Source organism: Lynx rufus, unplaced genomic scaffold (genome assembly GCF_022079265.1).
Source record: "Lynx rufus isolate CCGP_SWC_20201006 ecotype Redwood Valley unplaced genomic scaffold, mLynRuf1.p SCAF_7, whole genome shotgun sequence".
Lineage (NCBI taxonomy): Eukaryota > Metazoa > Chordata > Mammalia > Carnivora > Felidae > Lynx > Lynx rufus.
In genome coordinates, this window is record NW_025814889.1 from 116,997,484 (window position 1) to 117,014,164 (window position 16,681).

Consider the following 16,681-nt stretch of genomic DNA (forward strand, 5'->3'; position numbering starts at 1 on the left):
AGAGGGCTGAAGAAAAGAGGATTTTGAGATAAATTTGAGGGCCAAATTAGACTAGAAAACAAATTTGTAGAGGCATCTCTCAGTATAATTATGTTTTTATTTTTCCCAGTAGAGTTCAACTGTCTAGCTGAAGGACAAGAAAGTGAACAGTAGAATTGGCATGTGATGGGGGAGCACAAGGGGGCAATGGAGTTGGGAGAAGTGATAGAAGATTCCAGAGAGAAAATCATGGGGGCAGGCTAGATGTCATGCTCATTTTCACAAATTCATATTTGGAGCCAGAGAATACATAAAAGAAGTGGTCTAATGTGACAAAACAAGGTGCTTTGAGGAAAGAAATGAACATTTTGAAAGAAAAATGGCCATAAGTAACAAATCAGAATTGACAGCACACATGGGAAGAAAAGAAGTTGGGGAGTGGGAGTTGACAGTCACCTTGCAATTTTGTTTTTGTTTTTGTTTTTGCAAACTATACCTCTTCACTACCCTGTGTCCCAAGGAACCCCAGTGGGCTTACGTTCTCCTGAACTTTGAGAATCATCAGAGAGGAAGCTACTGTTACAGAGGGGTGAGTGTTGCTCCCCTTTGAGTGTGCCAGGATGGGAAACAACAAAGATGAGGATTCCTGGGGAGTGAGGTGCCTGGGTTCTTCTGATAGATCACTGGTGTTAAGTGTCCTCCACTGACCTTTGCTTTCATATGGAGATAGGGACAGAGGTCATTTGTTGGGACATAGGATATGAGAGAAAGATAGCATTGACTGACAAGAGGAATTGATGTAAAACCTCAAAGATTTCAGAAGGATCAGATTGGCTAGAATAAAAGGAAACAATAATTCTTAATGGAGATTAAACAATATAAAAGAGTGACTACATTTTCTCCAATCTAATTTTAAATCTAGAAGCCCTGTTTAGTGGCAGCCAAAAGATACAGTGTTAGCACAAATGAACATGATGTCATGTAGAAAGGATGTGAATATTTCTCACAATTATTTTATTGTTTTAGAAACTGTAATTATGAAGTGTAAAGTAACATCAGCAAACATAGCTGATGTCTAGAAAGGCATCATTTGCAGGAAGGTTAGGGAGAGAACAGAAATATGATATAGAAAGAGGGTTGGTGTTTTGTTTTGTTTGTTCCTTAACAAGCCAAACCAGCCAAGCCAAAAGAGCTTGTTCCTTAGAGATAAAGAAAGATATATGCAAAATGCCTGGTCCAGAAACTGGCACATTCTACTATAATCTCTAAATGTTGTCTTTCTCTTTTCCTTCTTAACAAAAAATTAAACATTAATTAAAACATTAATGACACATTTTAAAAACTGTGACAATGTAAACATATGTACTTAAATGGGAATAATTGTATAGCTCCCATGCCTTGGGTAGATGACCTCCATCACATTCTGCAAACCAAATCTCACAACACCCTAAGTAGAAAAAAAAATGTGTACAGTGCTAAATTTTAATTTCATTTCCAAAACTGTGATGGCCCAGGGGCATTCAAAAAATATTTTTTTATAATCATTCCAAAAAGTCACTCTGGTAGCTGCAATTTTTTTTTTATTTTTTTTTCAACGTTTATTTATTTTTGGGACAGAGAGAGACAGAGCATGAACGGGGGAGGGGCAGAGAGAGGGAGACACAGAATCAGAAACAGGCTCCAGGCTCTGAGCCATCAGCCCAGAGCCCGATGCAGGGCTCGAACTCACGGACCTCGAGATCGTGACCTGGCTGAAGTCGGACGCTTAACCGACTGCGCCACCCAGGCGCCCCTGGTAGCTGCAATTTTGAGTCAGAAAAGGGTGAAGAGTTGGATAAGCCAAGATGCAATGGAATATGAGGCCCTTAAAATCTGAAGGTCGCTAAGATCAACATTTCTCTTTTAGCATGGTACTTTCAAAGGTATCTTTCTCCGTTAGTATTCTTCTCTCTCCCTTTTCCATCATTACTCATTATCCAGCCAGCACTTTCCCTTTTCCCTATGCATTTTGGTCTTTTGATAACCCAGAGTTGCAGCTCATATGCCTTCCCTCACACTAGTCATTTTAGAATTTGCACCCACCGTTCTGATTGTGGAAAGTCAATGTTATTCGACGCATGCTGTTTCTTAGTTAAACAACCATTGGACCCCTAGACTGGCAAGACTGGTCTTCATATAAACCTCGGGTTTGGCAACAGTGGTTTGTTTTTTGGTAATGGCAGCATCAGTTGGACTGAGTTTGATCCTCCCCTGTACAGTTCTTGGATTTTCCTCTTTTCCAACCACACCCACTTCCCCTGACAATCTCATCCAGTTTCATGGTTTTAAATATCATCTCTATAGTGATGAGTCCCAAGTTTATACATTTAGTCCAGACCTCTGAACTCTAAACTCACAGATCCAGCTGCCTACTGAGTATCTTCTCTACTTGGATGTCTCATACGTAATGTGTACAGAAATGAGCTCCAGGCACTCCTCTCCAGATCTGCTCCCCAAGAGTCTTCTCCACCTCAGTAAATGGCTATTCTATTCTTCTAGGTGATCAGGCTAAAAACATCCTTAATTCTCTCTTTTTCCCACACACTACATCCAATTTCTCAGCAAATGCTGTTGGCTGTAGCCATAAAATCAATTCAGAACTCAACTATCTTTCATCATTCCCATTGCTCTCCTCTGTCCATGCACTGTCAGATCCAGCCTGAATTATTTTTAATCTTTATTTATCTTTGAGAGAGAGAGACAGAGTGTGAGCAGGGGAGAAGCAGAGAGAGAGGGAGACACAGAATCCGAAGCAGGCTCCAGGCTCTAAGCTGTCAGCACAGAGCCCGACGTGGGCCCGAACCCACAAACCATGAGATCATGACCTGAGCCGAAGTCGGACGCTCAACCGACTGAGCCACCCAGGTGCCCCAGCCTGAATTATGACAACAGCATTCTAGCCAGTCTCCTTGCATCCCTCTTTGGTCTTTCTTAATACACAAGCAAAGCAAAACAAAACATCAGCAATAAGAACAACAACAACAAAAAAAAACCACACAAACAAAACCCCCCACAAATCCACATAAGCCAAAGTGATCCTATTAAAAATAAATTGATAATTTTTTCCCTCTGCTTAAAACCTCCAACGGCTTCCAATATCATTCAAAGTAAAAACCAATGACTTTATAATAATGACTTAAAATAATTTATAGTCCAAACTGGGATTACTTAGAGAATGAAAGGGGATACCAAAAATAATTAACAGGCTTTAACTGATCTAGGTGTAAATTTGGGCCATCCTGACACCTACTTCAAGGCCCCACATTCTAATTATCTCTCTGACCTCTGACCTCTGATACTATACTGCACCTCCATCCCTCTGCTTCAGTGCCAGCCTCCTCACTGTCCTGATGGCATTGGGCACACTTCTTTGGGGCCTTTGCTCTTTCCCTGGATATGTCCACTGCTCACTTCTGCTTTCCTTCAGGTCCTTATTCAAAAGTCTCAGTGAGGCTCTCCCCGGGAGTTCTTTCTAAACATTAAAAACCTCCTCCCCACTTTCTAGCCCCTTCCCCTGGTTTATTTTTTTTCTTTCCTTTAAATGATCACTGTCTAACATTCTATATACTTTACCTTGTTTAGCACCTTACATTTGTAATGTAAGCTCAATGACAGGAAATTTTGACTTTTTGCTCTGTATTCCCAACTCCTAAAATAGTGCCTGGCACATAGGAGACACTTTATAAATACTCATAGAAAGAATGAATCATGACTACTTTGAAAAGATCAGCACTTAGTAGATATGTAGTATCCAACATAGTTAATAAATGGTATTATTATTTTATATATAGTTATTTTCATATGATTCAATTCAATAAATGTGTTTTGGACAGTTAGGCCTTGCAGAGACATGTGCCAGGTACAGAGGTTGGGGGACTGGGAGCCACAGGGCATATACAGTGATAGATGGGACAAAGTTCCTCAAGAAGTGAACACTAGAGGAGTAGAAGAGATAGGGGACATGATATTATAGTTACATATGAGTGACACAGAGTGCATGGGTGGGGAAGCGGAAGGAGAGGATACATTTATTACTGAGTTTTCAGATACTTCTAATTACTGATCAGAAGCAATAACTTCTTTATTCTCTGTCATGATGCACGTTCCTCATCTTCCAGAAGCCCCAGTCCCTAATACAACCATTCTGGTTTCTAGGGTTCTCCATTCCTTGGTCAGAAGCACCTCTTGTGTGCCCAGATATACCTGACCTCCAGGTGCCTATTCCTCTGCTCTTCATTGTCTGGCCTTAATTTTTCGGTGTGAATCCTTCATTACTAACTCAGCATTTTATATTCTGATTTCTCAAAATTTCCAGAATATTCTAATGAAACATTGGCAAAGCTAAGCCATCTAATTGAACAAATGCAAAGCAAACAGATACTAACAGATTTTCTTAATAGCTAGAAAGGAGGTATTTTTGGAGGAAAAGTCTACTCTTTGAAATAAAAAAATCAAAGTTTATTGATTTGATCTCTGGGTTTGTTTTAATTTTTATGTAGCTTCTTTAAATAATTCTAATTAACAACTACTCTCTGTATTTTCTTTAAACTAAAGGCATTATTTTTTTGAAGAGTGCTATTAATCTCTAGCCCCACCCCTACAGGAAGGGAGTACCCCCAGGGTATGGATAATCGAAGCACTCTAGACAAATATATACAACATTTTATTTTCAAGGAAGTTCAACAAAATTATAGCTAAGAATATACTTCAGAGAGAAACATTAATACATTGGATGACTAACTTTAGTTAGAAAAATTACTTAAAGCAGTTACTAGCTAGGTAAAAACAAACCACCCAAAACCAACCAATCAAATAAAAAGTATATTAAATGGTACTTAAAAAAACTATGGTACTCATTCCCATATAGCTTATTTTATTTAATTTATTTATTTTTTAGAGTTTATTTATTTTGAGAGAGGCAGAGAGTGAGCATGAGTGGGAAGGGGCAGAGAAAGAGACAGGGAGAGAGAGAGAATCCCAAGCAGGCTCCACACTCATAGCTTGAACTCACGAACCATGAGATCATGACCTGAGCCAAAACCAAGAGTCTGATGCTTAACCAACTGAGCCACCCAGGCTTAAATACCTTTTTGCACCTAAATAAATAAATAAATAAATAAATATTTTTAAAAATGATCTTAGGTAACCTTAAGTGCAGACAGTCTGCTTGTTATATGTAATTTTTCTATCTAATGTAAAAAAATAATTGTTATGCAAAGTTCATGGTACCATATTACAAATTATCAATCACACTGTAAGTTGTATATCATACCTAATAATTACTAGAGCAATTTAGTTTTAGTTTACTTAAAAAATTTTTTTTAGTTATAATAAAACCTAATAATTTAAATAATTTTGAGGTAAGCTAATAATCCCAGCTCTGGCATGGGCTGGTTCACTTCTTATTTGAGTCTGACCAAGTTACGCTAACTCACTAAGTCTCAATTTCTTTGTCTGCAAAATGGGGTTAATACTAGTACCCAACTAACAGGGTTCTTGTGAGATTAAGGGATATGGTGCATTCTGCAGAATGCCTGGCACATGGAAAGGCATCAGTAGACATTCGCTGAGACCATGACTCATGACCATTGCTGCTGCAAAACTGTCACATGCAGATTTCAGTGACTGAAGAAAATAAGTAGCTAACCAAAGAGTAGTGATTAGCAAGCATTCCAACTCATGTATTACTTTCTCTTTTCAGCTAAAAATCTAAATATTGCTTAGCATATTATAAATGTAAATACCTGTAAAAACCTGATTAAGCAATTTGCCATCTTCTGCACCCTTGTGCCATACTGACTTTACCATAAGGTATTGAAGTAGAATCTTTTCAATGGCCAAAGAGACATCCTTCAAAGAGATAAATGAATACTCAGATTTTGAAAGGCATATTATTTGCACAACGTATCTGGGAATTAATCATGCACTATCTCATACTATTTAGTAAATCAGTCCATTAATGATCATGTTTGATCTCTTACTCAGTGGATTGTAAGGACTGTGAAGGAAATGAATGTATATCATTTTTGTATCTTTCACACTACCTAACTCAGGACAAAGTAATTTCAAACTAGTATAGTGGAAACAGCACAGGGCTAAAAGTCAGGAAACACAGATTTCAGCTGAGTAATTACAGACAAGTCATGTAACTCTTTAGGCTTCAGATTACTCATCAGTCATGTGTTTTTCCATTGATGACATTTAGGTTCCTTTCCAAATGCTCTCATTCTAAGAAACACTAGCAAGAGGGATGCTTGCCAATGTTTGTCATTTTAATACACAACTTCATTTGTCCATATCTACAGATTGAAAGAAATGGGACCTTTAATTACAGATTTTGTTCACTCAGGAAAACTTGCCAGGAGCTCAGAGTTCTTGTCATTGACTATTCCATCAAACACGAATCCTTCAGCCTGTTTCAAAAAGAGCAGGCCTTCCAGGTTAGCACTCCCCATCCTCTACCCTGTTTTATCTTCTCCTTGGTACTTATCACACTCTGACATACTGTGTATTTTACTTAAGTATTTGTTCTCCATCCTCCCTCCATCCCCCTCCCCCAACACCTAAGCTTCATGGGGACCAGGACTTTTATCTCTTTGGTCCACCACCATACCCCAGCACTTGGAATGGCATCAGACATATAATAGCCCCCAAATTGATGAACAAATGGGTGAAAAAATATTATTGAAGGTCCTTCATTAATTGCCTTTCTCCAACCACAACTTAATCTCATATTTTTAACCAATTGAACTTTTCCATGTTAACCAGGGTTTCTGAATCTTATCCCCTACGCAAGGCTTGTATTCATTCCTCCCTTAAATTCCTGCCATTTAAGGATATTCTCCTAGTCATATCACTCATTTGTTCCTGCTCATTTATGCAGTCACAGATTTATTGAATGCCTACTATGATCCAAGCAATGTGCTAAATGCTGGGGATACAGAGGCAAGTAAGATTGACACAATCCTTCCGTAGTGCTTCACCAGTCTTCTTCTGCTCTGTACCACTGCCTCCCTTTGAATGTTTTATATTCATAATGCCCTGGAGGAAAAAAAAAATCTGTGTGGCTTGGTTGGTTGCTATCCAATTTTGAATAGAGCTCTTCTAACAGTGAGTTAAAAGAGTAGAGGGCAGCAATGCTCACTTCTAAGGAGATAATAACTCCATCACTTTAGAGGTACTTTGGGGTCACTTGGAATTTCCTAAACAGTGATAACTGAAATTCCAGTTCCAAGAGGCCTCATTGTTTGGAACCTAAAATGACTTGCTACATCTCCTCACTTCCCTCCATTTTCTGTACCCAGAGGGGATCCGAGGCTGCTTCTTTGAATCCCAAAAAAGCGTAATTAACCTCTCATCTTTAGCTTCAATGTTATTATTACCTGCTGCTACAACTAAATAGGAGATTAAACCCCCAATAGACATACAGCCTTGATGTCAAACCATGCCAAGCATCAGGCCTCTCTGTGCCTTTTTAAAAATTATCAAGGCATACTTGAAAATTGAGAATTGTGTGTATTTAAGAAGTATGATTTGGGGCGCCTGGGTGGCTCAGTCAGTTAAGCGGCCGACTTGGGCTCAGGTCACGATCTCACAGTCTGTGAGTTCGAGCCCCGTGTCGGGCTCTGTGCTGACAGCTCAGAGCCTGGAGCCTGCTTCAAATTCTGTGTCTCCCTCTCTCTCTGACATCCCTTGTTCATGCTCTGTCTCTCTGTCTCAAAAATAAATAAACATTAAAAAAAATTAAAAAAAAAAAGAAGTATGATTTTATGATTTGATATACCCATACATTGTGAAATAATCACCATGTTCAAGCTAATTAACATACCCATCACCTCAGTTACCACTTTTTTGCATGTGTATGGTGAGAACACTTAAGATACACCCTCTTAGCGAATTACAAGCACACAACTAAGTATTGTTAACTATAGTCATGTTGCTATACAGTATATCTCCAGAATTTATTCATCTTGCATAACTGAAACTTTGTACCCCTTGAACAACATCTCCCCCATCTGTGCCTTTTACCGGGATTTTGGGAGCACTTAATACCTCCAAACCAGCATTTTCCAACTTGTGCTCTGTGGATCTCTGGGGTTCCAAAAGCTAGTAATTGGAGTTCTGCAGAAAGAGGGTTCCATGGACAGATAAGTTTGGGAATGTCACATCCTACATTTCCCACTTGAGGATACAGAAAACTAATGAGAACATTTATGTATTTATAGATGTTAATTTTGTTAAACCCAATGTTTCCCAACCTAGTTTACTCATGGAACCTTTTTATTCCCAAAACACTGCTGACATCTCAGAGGACATTCCTGCTCAGGAGAAAGCTGTTTGGCAATGCCTTTTTAACCTTCATGTCACATCCAAATGAATAACAAATGGTTGTGAGAGAGTGCGAGAGAAGAGAGATATGCATACATCTCTCTGCAAGCAGTTCTTGGGGGTCAATAATGAAGAGAAAACATAGTTTTGTGGAACAAGCACTAGACTTACAGTCAGAAGACTCATGATGTAGTCCTGCCTCTGCCATATAACTAACTATGCACTGTTGTTGGGTAAATCACCTCCGAGCCTTAATCTCCTCTCCTGAAAAGGACACACATTTTCAGATAACCAGTCATTGTAACTGCTGACCAACTTAGGAAGTTGCTGTGTAGCAGATTTAACTTTGATTTAACTTGAATTAAAGAGTATTCTTCTGGGTGGCTTTTGGGGCCTATATTTTTAAAAGCCCTCTTTCAGATGACTGGTGCCTTCAACTCCAAAGATGGAGGTATCTGATTTCTTAAACATGAAGCTACAGGTCTAAGGCCCTAAAAGCCCAAGGAAGTATTTTGGAATGAGTAATAGAAAAAAATGAAGTCTGGGATATATTTATGTTAGTTTGAGTAGTAGGAAAATACCTAGAGAAGTCCTCAGAAGTCTTATATTGATTGGAGGAAGATCCAGGTCTATAATAATATTATAAATAAGCAATAAATGAAATTTAAGACTACTTATTTGACCCCACGTTAATTGGCTTATTTTTCTGATCAGCCAGTTTCCAAAGATAGAGATTGGGATGTAGAGTTGTACTGCAAAATTAATTTGTAGCTCAGTACTAACTTATATTCCAAAGCAACACAGGAGAAGTAGGCAGTAATCAGTCCCAGGCAAGCATCCTCTGATCCTTGTCTTTGAAGAAGACTCTCTTCTACTCTCTAACTCAGGAGGCAAAGATTCATTCCCAAACCTGTGCTCTGAAAGGAAGAAATTCTATGATGGTTTAGAGTATATATGCAAAAACACTCTAGAGGGAACCAGATGGTCCTTGATTTTTTTTCTTGCCATTGAATTATAAGTCTGCTGAAATAACAGCTACAATGAAAAACAACTTTAAGAAGTTTTTCAATGTTTATTTATTTATTTTGAGAGAGAGGAAGAGAGAGCATGCCAAGGAGGGACAGAGAAAGAGGGAGAGAGAGAGAATCTCAAGCAGGATCTGAGCTGTCAGCACAGAGCCCCATGTGCAGCTTGATCCCATGAACCGTGAGATCATGACTTCAGCTGAAATAAGGTTGGACACTTAACCAAATGAGCCACGCAAGTGCCCCGACCCCCCAATTTTTTTTTTTTTTAATTTTTTTTTTCAACGTTTATTTATTTTTGGGACAGAGAGAGACAGAGCATGAACGGGGGAGGGGCAGAGAGAGAGGGAGACACAGAATTGGAAACAGGCTCCAGGCTCTGAGCCATCAGCCCAGAGCCTGACGCGGGGCTCGAACTCCCGGACCGCGAGATCGTGACCTGGCTGAAGTCGGACGCTTAACCGACTGCGCCACCCAGGCGCCCCCCGACCCCCCAATTTTTAACTGGATATAAAGGTGACTAAAACTGGAGATCAAAGGTGAAATATCTAACGTAAATTTTAGTCTCTCTCTGCTTGAAATTTGATGTAATAACCATTGATGACAATAAGTAGTTTGGCTTTAAAGAAGATTTTGCTTCCACTGTAAGTTAAATAAATGTTACTTTAGTCATCGCTAAGTAATTGCTGGGCCATTATAATACGGTTAATGTGATATTTGCTAAGCAAGCATGCCTGCCATCTGGTTACTGAAACTGTATTTTTGCTACTTCCTAGCTACACATGGCCCAGTAGCACTGAGATGTAGGGAACCGATATGAGCATGTGGATCATTTCCAAAGCCATTCATTTGTTTGCAACACAAAGTGTTCTCCACATAAGAAAACAATGAGTCTAACTTATCTGTTTCTTTCCTGTCTGGTATCTTTAAAAATGTCCATCATGACAGGGTGCACACGAGTTTACAATATGAAGCCAGCTTTAGAGACCAAGAAGAAGAATGAAACACAGTCTGTAGGCTATTTGTGCCACATCCCACTTGGTTCCCCTGCCAGCAGCACGGGGCCTGGTCTGCAGGGAGCACACAGAAGAAGGAGGTGGATAATAAGGCAAAAGTCCATAGGTGTCTATGGTAGTAGGAAGAAGAAATTCTCAAACCTGCTTTTTCATTAGGCCCCTCACAAGCAACCCTTTCCCCAAACCAAAGGCAGGATTACTGGCACTGACTACAGTGCCTGGCACATAGTAGGGGCTCACAAAATGTTCACTAAGTGCAATCATCTGGGAAGTCTGTGAATAGTAATACAAAGGACTGCTAGAAGGCAGCTTATCTTAGTATTTGTAGCCATTAGTACTACAGGCATGGGACATATGCCTCACACCCAGTCCAGGCTTCCTCAGCCTTGGTGCTATTAACATTTTGGGCTAAGAATTCTTTGTCAGGAGTGGGAGTGGGGTGCTATCTTGTGCACTATAGGAGGTGTAGCAGCATCCCTTTCCTTCACCCACTACATGCCAGTAAGTGTCCCTCCCTGCAGCAAAAATGTCTTCAGACATTGCCAAATGTCCCCTGGGAGGGGGCTTGGTGGGGGGGGGGGTGGTGGCAAAATCACCCCTAGTTGAGAACCACTTAGTTAGTCTGTGTGTTCATGATATGTACCAGAATTATAAAGATTATATTCTCTCTTCTCTTTTTTCTGAATCAATATTTTAAAAATTAAATTAAATTTTATTTTATTTTAATTTTAGTTTTTAAGTAAATTTTACACCCAATGTGAGGCTTGAACTCATGACCCTGAGTGAGTGCTACCTACTGAGCCAGCCAGACACCAGTCTGAATCAATATTTCTTTCTTTTTTTAAAAAAAAAGAAGCATCATGGGTTTTTTTTTTTGTTTTTTTTTTTTTAATTAAGGGGGGGGAGGGGCAGGGAGAGAGGGAGAGGGAGAATCCTAAGCAAGCTCGGCAGTGTCAGCACAGAGTGCAATGTGAGGCTAGAACCCAGGAACTGACAGACCATGCCCTGAACTGAAATCAAGAGTTAAGAGTCGATGCTCAACTGAATAAGCCATCCAGGTGCCCCTGAATCAATATTTCTTGATCTCATTTCTATTTATGCTCTTAATTTGTTTTCACTTAACTTAGTGTTCTCTAAATGTTTTCATAATGCTCTGGGGAACGGAGGAGGGAAACTTCCCAGGTATATCCATATATTCCTAGGTATATCTTATTAAAAAGACTTGTTTCCCCTTTAGGGAAGGGGAAATATGAAAAAAGGAGAAAACATTCTATACAGAAATTGGACTAGTAGCTAAGGAAGCTGTTTTGCAAAATGAGACTGAGACGGTTTTGAGTCCAAAAAGAACTTTTATATCTCAAAAGAAACTACCTTCATTTGTTTACTATACACTCTTGTAATCTTACCAATAAAACTCTTGTTATACAAAAGTATCCTGACAAACAGATTTTTTTTCTCCCTTGGCTTTATTTTTATTTACTTCCTATTTATGTTAACAGTTTCAGGAAGATACCAGCATGTGTGGACTCCAGGAACAGGCAGTCTCAGTAACTCTTGCCCCTTCGGAAGCACAGTAAGTAGACCCGCTAACTGAAGAAATTATTAGCCTTTCAAACCTCTAAGATCGAGTGAGGATGTTGTGTGTCTACGCTTTCTTCAAATTAAAAAAAAAATTAAAACCTTAGAATTCCACCTTAAACCCAGCCAGTGGCCAACCTGCTTGAAAATGACTACACGTCCATATCTAAGGGTGAGAAATAATTTATGACAAATAAAGCTCATGAAAAATTCTAATTTCATTCATGTTGCTACAAGTATACCTTCATGCTTTAAAAAAAATGTGGGCTGGTAACATTTTTCTACCTTACTTACAGTGTAGAGTTAAACGTGTGCTCTTACCTCTCCTCCAGTGCACGGAAAGGGATTGGAGTATCTCGAAGTGCAAATCGCTCCCTTCTTGACAACATCATCTTCCAAGCCAAACGTAGCCGAGCAGTTCGTTGCAAAGTACTTGTAAGGCTTCCACGTCTTCCCAAAGTCCTGGGAGCGGTCCAGCACCATGGCTGCTGGCCTGGGGGACTTGAACACCATAATGAGATGAGTGAAGTAGAATTCGGCTTCCAGGTCTAACTGGATTTTTTCTCTGTGCACATCCTCAGCGGACTGCCACCACGTGCGAGGGAACCTGAAGGATGAGTCTGCCATGGCAGCTGGCAGGTGAGCCACGTGAGGCTGGGCGGCATTGCATTTGTCACATTTGGGCTGCCGACAAGTCAGATCAGCGTTCTCACTGTAGGAGCAGTACAGCTCAGTGGCGTTCTGACCGCAGGTGGTGTCTGCCCAGAGTTTTCTCCCTAAAGCCAAATTTCCCATCCGAGGGTTGCAGGCTTTTTCACAGCGGGAACTCACTCCAGCTACTCCACTCAGTCCTAGGGAAGGGAAAGCATATGTTATTCAAGACAAACCCATCTGGAAAGCTCTTCTGTCACCCTAGTCTGTCTTCGACAGTCAAGTTACCCCCAAAGAGCTTAAGACTTTTGGTAAAGAGGAAATTCTACCAAATTTGGGCATGGATACGGTTCTGGATTGATACATACAAGCATGTGAGTGTGCATGTGCGTGTGCACACATTTCATGTTTGGTTATAAAATTCACATAAAAGGGAAAAATCATTTCAGATAAAGGGCGAAGGGAAGAGAAATGGAAACACTGGGGGAAAAAATGGGCCTCAACCTTTTAAGTACTTTGCTTTCTAAATGTTCTCTATATTCGAAACACACTTCTTTGTTTTGAAGCCATGACTTAAATAATACCAAAAAACAATAGTGTGTTTAAGATCACCCAATTTAGTCTTTCAAATATAATTTAAGTCCTTAGCATTATCTAACATGCTTATTAGAAGACATTAAGGAGGAAATATGGAATCCTATTATATTTTTAAGCCAAAAATGTGAGGGAGCCAATTCCCTAGGAAAAGCAATAGGAGATACTTAATCCATATCCAACGGGATCTCACTTCGGGTAGCAAAGCTAGACATCACTGAAGCTCAGATGCATAATATCTATTTTTAATATTTAGTAAATATAACTAAGGGAAAAAAAAACCTCTCTCAACTGCCAAATGGCAGAAAGGCCTATTTGACATGCTCTCTGCCTCTTGAGTGCTGCAACCTATGACAGGTTATATAGTCGTTGCCTGTTTGCTTAACAGGAGAATGTGTACAGTCTGGCCGCCACTAACAGCACCTTTAAACATTATCTGTGAACTAAAACACCTTCTTAAAGAAACATGTGCTTCCACCCAAACAAAGGTCCAACAGACTTTAATGTTTCAAAATTACTTAAAATGATAAACATTATCCACTTATTAACATCCTGACTACATATTTTAATCCTTTAATTTGGGTTTGTCATTTTAATTATGACTACCTTAAGCAAAATCATCTATTTTAAAAGTTAAAACAGAGAAGGAAAGAAGGAAAAGGACGTTAAACCCTAAATTCTGGCTAATTGAATGTTTCTGCTACTTAAGAGAGAGCACCTCCGAACTATTGTCACTGTACTGTTGGAGAAGCCAAATGACAGCTTAGACTAAAACAGAGACATTTCACACGCTGACTGACAACCACCAGCCCCACATAACCTCTGCAACCAAAGGAAAGGGCTTCCTTAGGCATATGTTTTAAATGTCAAATTCAAATGTGCATTATGCCTAGACTCTGCTTGCCACTGTTCTGATTAGCTGGGCAACAGTTGCTTGTGGCCAGGATCACCCAAACACACAGTGTGCTATGACTCACCTGTAAAGCATTTCGGGGAAAATCATATACTGCCCGTACAAGTATTTTTGACTTGAAACACTTGCCTTGTGATATTTATTTACAACCTCTTGATTGCTTGCATGTTTTTGCCATAACATGGTTTGAAAAGGGAAAGGTTCAATAAAGTTCACTTTGTGGTCGGGGGAGCACGTGTTAAGTGCAGGCAGGGGTGCACGCGTACTCCTGTACTCCTAAGAATTCAAGTAAAACCTTAGACCTTTAATGGCTCCTCGGGGAAGTATTGAATACTTTTAAACGCCTCGGAACTAATAAGTACAGAAAAGATTGGAGCCAGATATTGGGTGGACAAAAACACTTTGATATCCCTAAAGAAATGACTATTCAAGTATAGCAAGGATGCTCCTATGAGTCACACTGATTTGGGGTGAAGATTCTAAAACTTTTTTTTTTTTTTAACTGTGTGCCAGCGTCTCTGGGGGCAGAGGGGAAGAAGCCTTAGGGAAGGTACAAGTGCGCCGATGCTCTCTACCCACCAGTCGGTCCCTCCAGCCCACACTCCCCTTTCTAGAGCGAATGAGAAACGTTTGAGAGACTGGATGGCTGAAGAGTCCCTCACTTTCTTTCCTCCTCACACCCTGGGCTGCGCTAACCCCTAACTGGAAACCAGGTGACCCGTACGGGGGAGGGAGAGGAACGGAAGAGGCTCCCGAATTTAGAAACGGCGCGCTAGGAACCGGTGGCCAAGGGCAGCCCAGGAAAGCCGGGATGGAAGTAGGAGAGAGAGCCTCTGACGACGCCTCTGCAGGTCATCCAGTTACCGAGACTGGGAGCAGACCCGCCTCCGACCTCCCACGGAGCCTCAGCCAGGGTACCAATTCCCCAGGGGCGGCCAGCCAGCTCCGTTCAACCCAGGGCGTTCACCACCTATCTCCCCAGCCCGGCGTCTCAGTGCGTTCCAGCCACTGCCACTGTGAAAGGGCACACACCCCGCCCAGGTGTCCCTACCTGGTTCCCTAGTGCCCAGCGTGAGGCCAGGGACCTCAGGGTTAGCTCTCACCCAGAGGGCGGCCGCGGCCCACGCGCGCCCAGGGTCGCTGGGCCATCCCTCCCCATCATTCCTCAGGCCATGAAGTGCCGGGGGATGGCGAGCTTGGTCCTTTGTTCCCTCACAAAGTGGAAAGGCAGTTTTTTACAAGCCCAAACCGAGAAAGAAACCAAGGCCGTGGTATCTCCGGCAGGGCGTACCCAGGATATCGGGTTAGCCAAGGGCATGTGTATCGCAGTTGCAAAAAAATCAATAGTATTTTAAACTGTGGAGACCCAGGGAAAAGAGGCGGAACATGGCCACTCATTTCATCCTCGGGAGCCGAGCTTGGCGCTCCCAGCCCGCACTACCCTGCACCCCCGAGTCCCGAGGTGGGGAACAGAAAGAGCGAGGGAAGGAGGGTGGGGGCCCTGCAGCGTCACCACCCACCTGCGGCCACCGCGGAGCAGCCCCAGAGCAGCAGCAGCCGCGCGCAGCTCCCCATGGCCGGGAGGAGCCGGGAGGAGCCGGGAGGACCGGGGCCGGGCGGGTGCGGGAGGGAGCTGAGCCCTCTCGGCTGTGGGATGAAGCGCCAACAGTCCTCAGGAAGAACTGGGGCTCTTTATTTCTTCCCCCTCCTGGGGCGCCAGGCTCGGTCAGCGGGCGCCGGCGGCTGGGAGCCGCGGGCCGGGGCCGCGCCAGGCGGTAGGGTGACCCTCGCACACCGGCCTGGAGGGGCCCGGGCACCTCGGGGACGACGGGAGCCCCCGGACCATAGCCGGCCTGGCCGCGCTGCCCCTGCGGAGCGGTCCCGCGGGCTCCTCCGCCGCTAGCCCGGGGCTCAGCACCCGCAGCAGCCGCTGAACTTTGCGAGACCTTTCACTTCCCGGCCGCCGCCGCCGCCGCCGCCGCCGCCGCTGCCGCCGCTGCTGCTGCCTCCCGGCCGTCCTCCGCCGCTTTTACCACCTCCTCTTGCTGCTGCGCCTCGGTCCCGTCCTTCTCCATGGGCAGTTCCATGGGATGCATTTTTATTGCACCGACACCGCGGCGCTCCGGTGCCAGCCCTCCTCCCCTTGCACCTCCACCCCTTCCTCCTGCCCGCCCCCCGCGCTCGCTTGACAGCCGGGGCGGTGCAGCCTGCGCTGCCGGGTCGCCGCCGCCGCCGCCGCCGCCGCCGCCCGGGGAGGGGTCCCCTGGCCCAACGGGCCGCCCCCGCAGCCTCCTACCAGCTCATCCCGCCCGCCTTAGCCCCCACGCGCACGGGTCACCTCGGCCCCCAGCTTTCCTCGTACCCCTCCCGGCGCTCTCCCTGTAGCTCCCTGCGTGACCCCCCTGGTGCCCTCCAGCACCCACAGGCCTCTTCTGGGAAGCAGTCTCCCACCTTCTCCCGGAACATTCCAGAGAGCAGTTGACTCCCTCTTGATCAGGTCAGGGCACGCCAAGGGGCTTAAAAAACCGCGAAACAGGCTAGCGCCTACTTCCCACATC

The 16,681-nt window shown here is 43.0% G+C and overlaps 1 protein-coding gene across 2 annotated transcripts in view; it reads right to left on the minus strand.

Annotated features, from left to right (window-relative positions):
* The window catches only part of NTN4 (netrin 4), a 125,010-nt gene extending 109,312 nt beyond the window's left edge, over nt 1-15,698 (minus strand). For both annotated transcript variants that reach the window (XM_047066886.1, XM_047066885.1), the window contains exons 1-2: nt 15,644-15,698; nt 12,287-12,816 (exon numbers count right to left, since the gene is read on the minus strand). In XM_047066886.1, coding sequence (XP_046922842.1) covers nt 12,287-12,816; nt 15,644-15,698 — 585 coding nt within the window. The remainder of the gene's footprint in view (nt 1-12,286; nt 12,817-15,643) is intronic.
* Between the last annotated feature and the right edge of the window lie 983 nt (nt 15,699-16,681).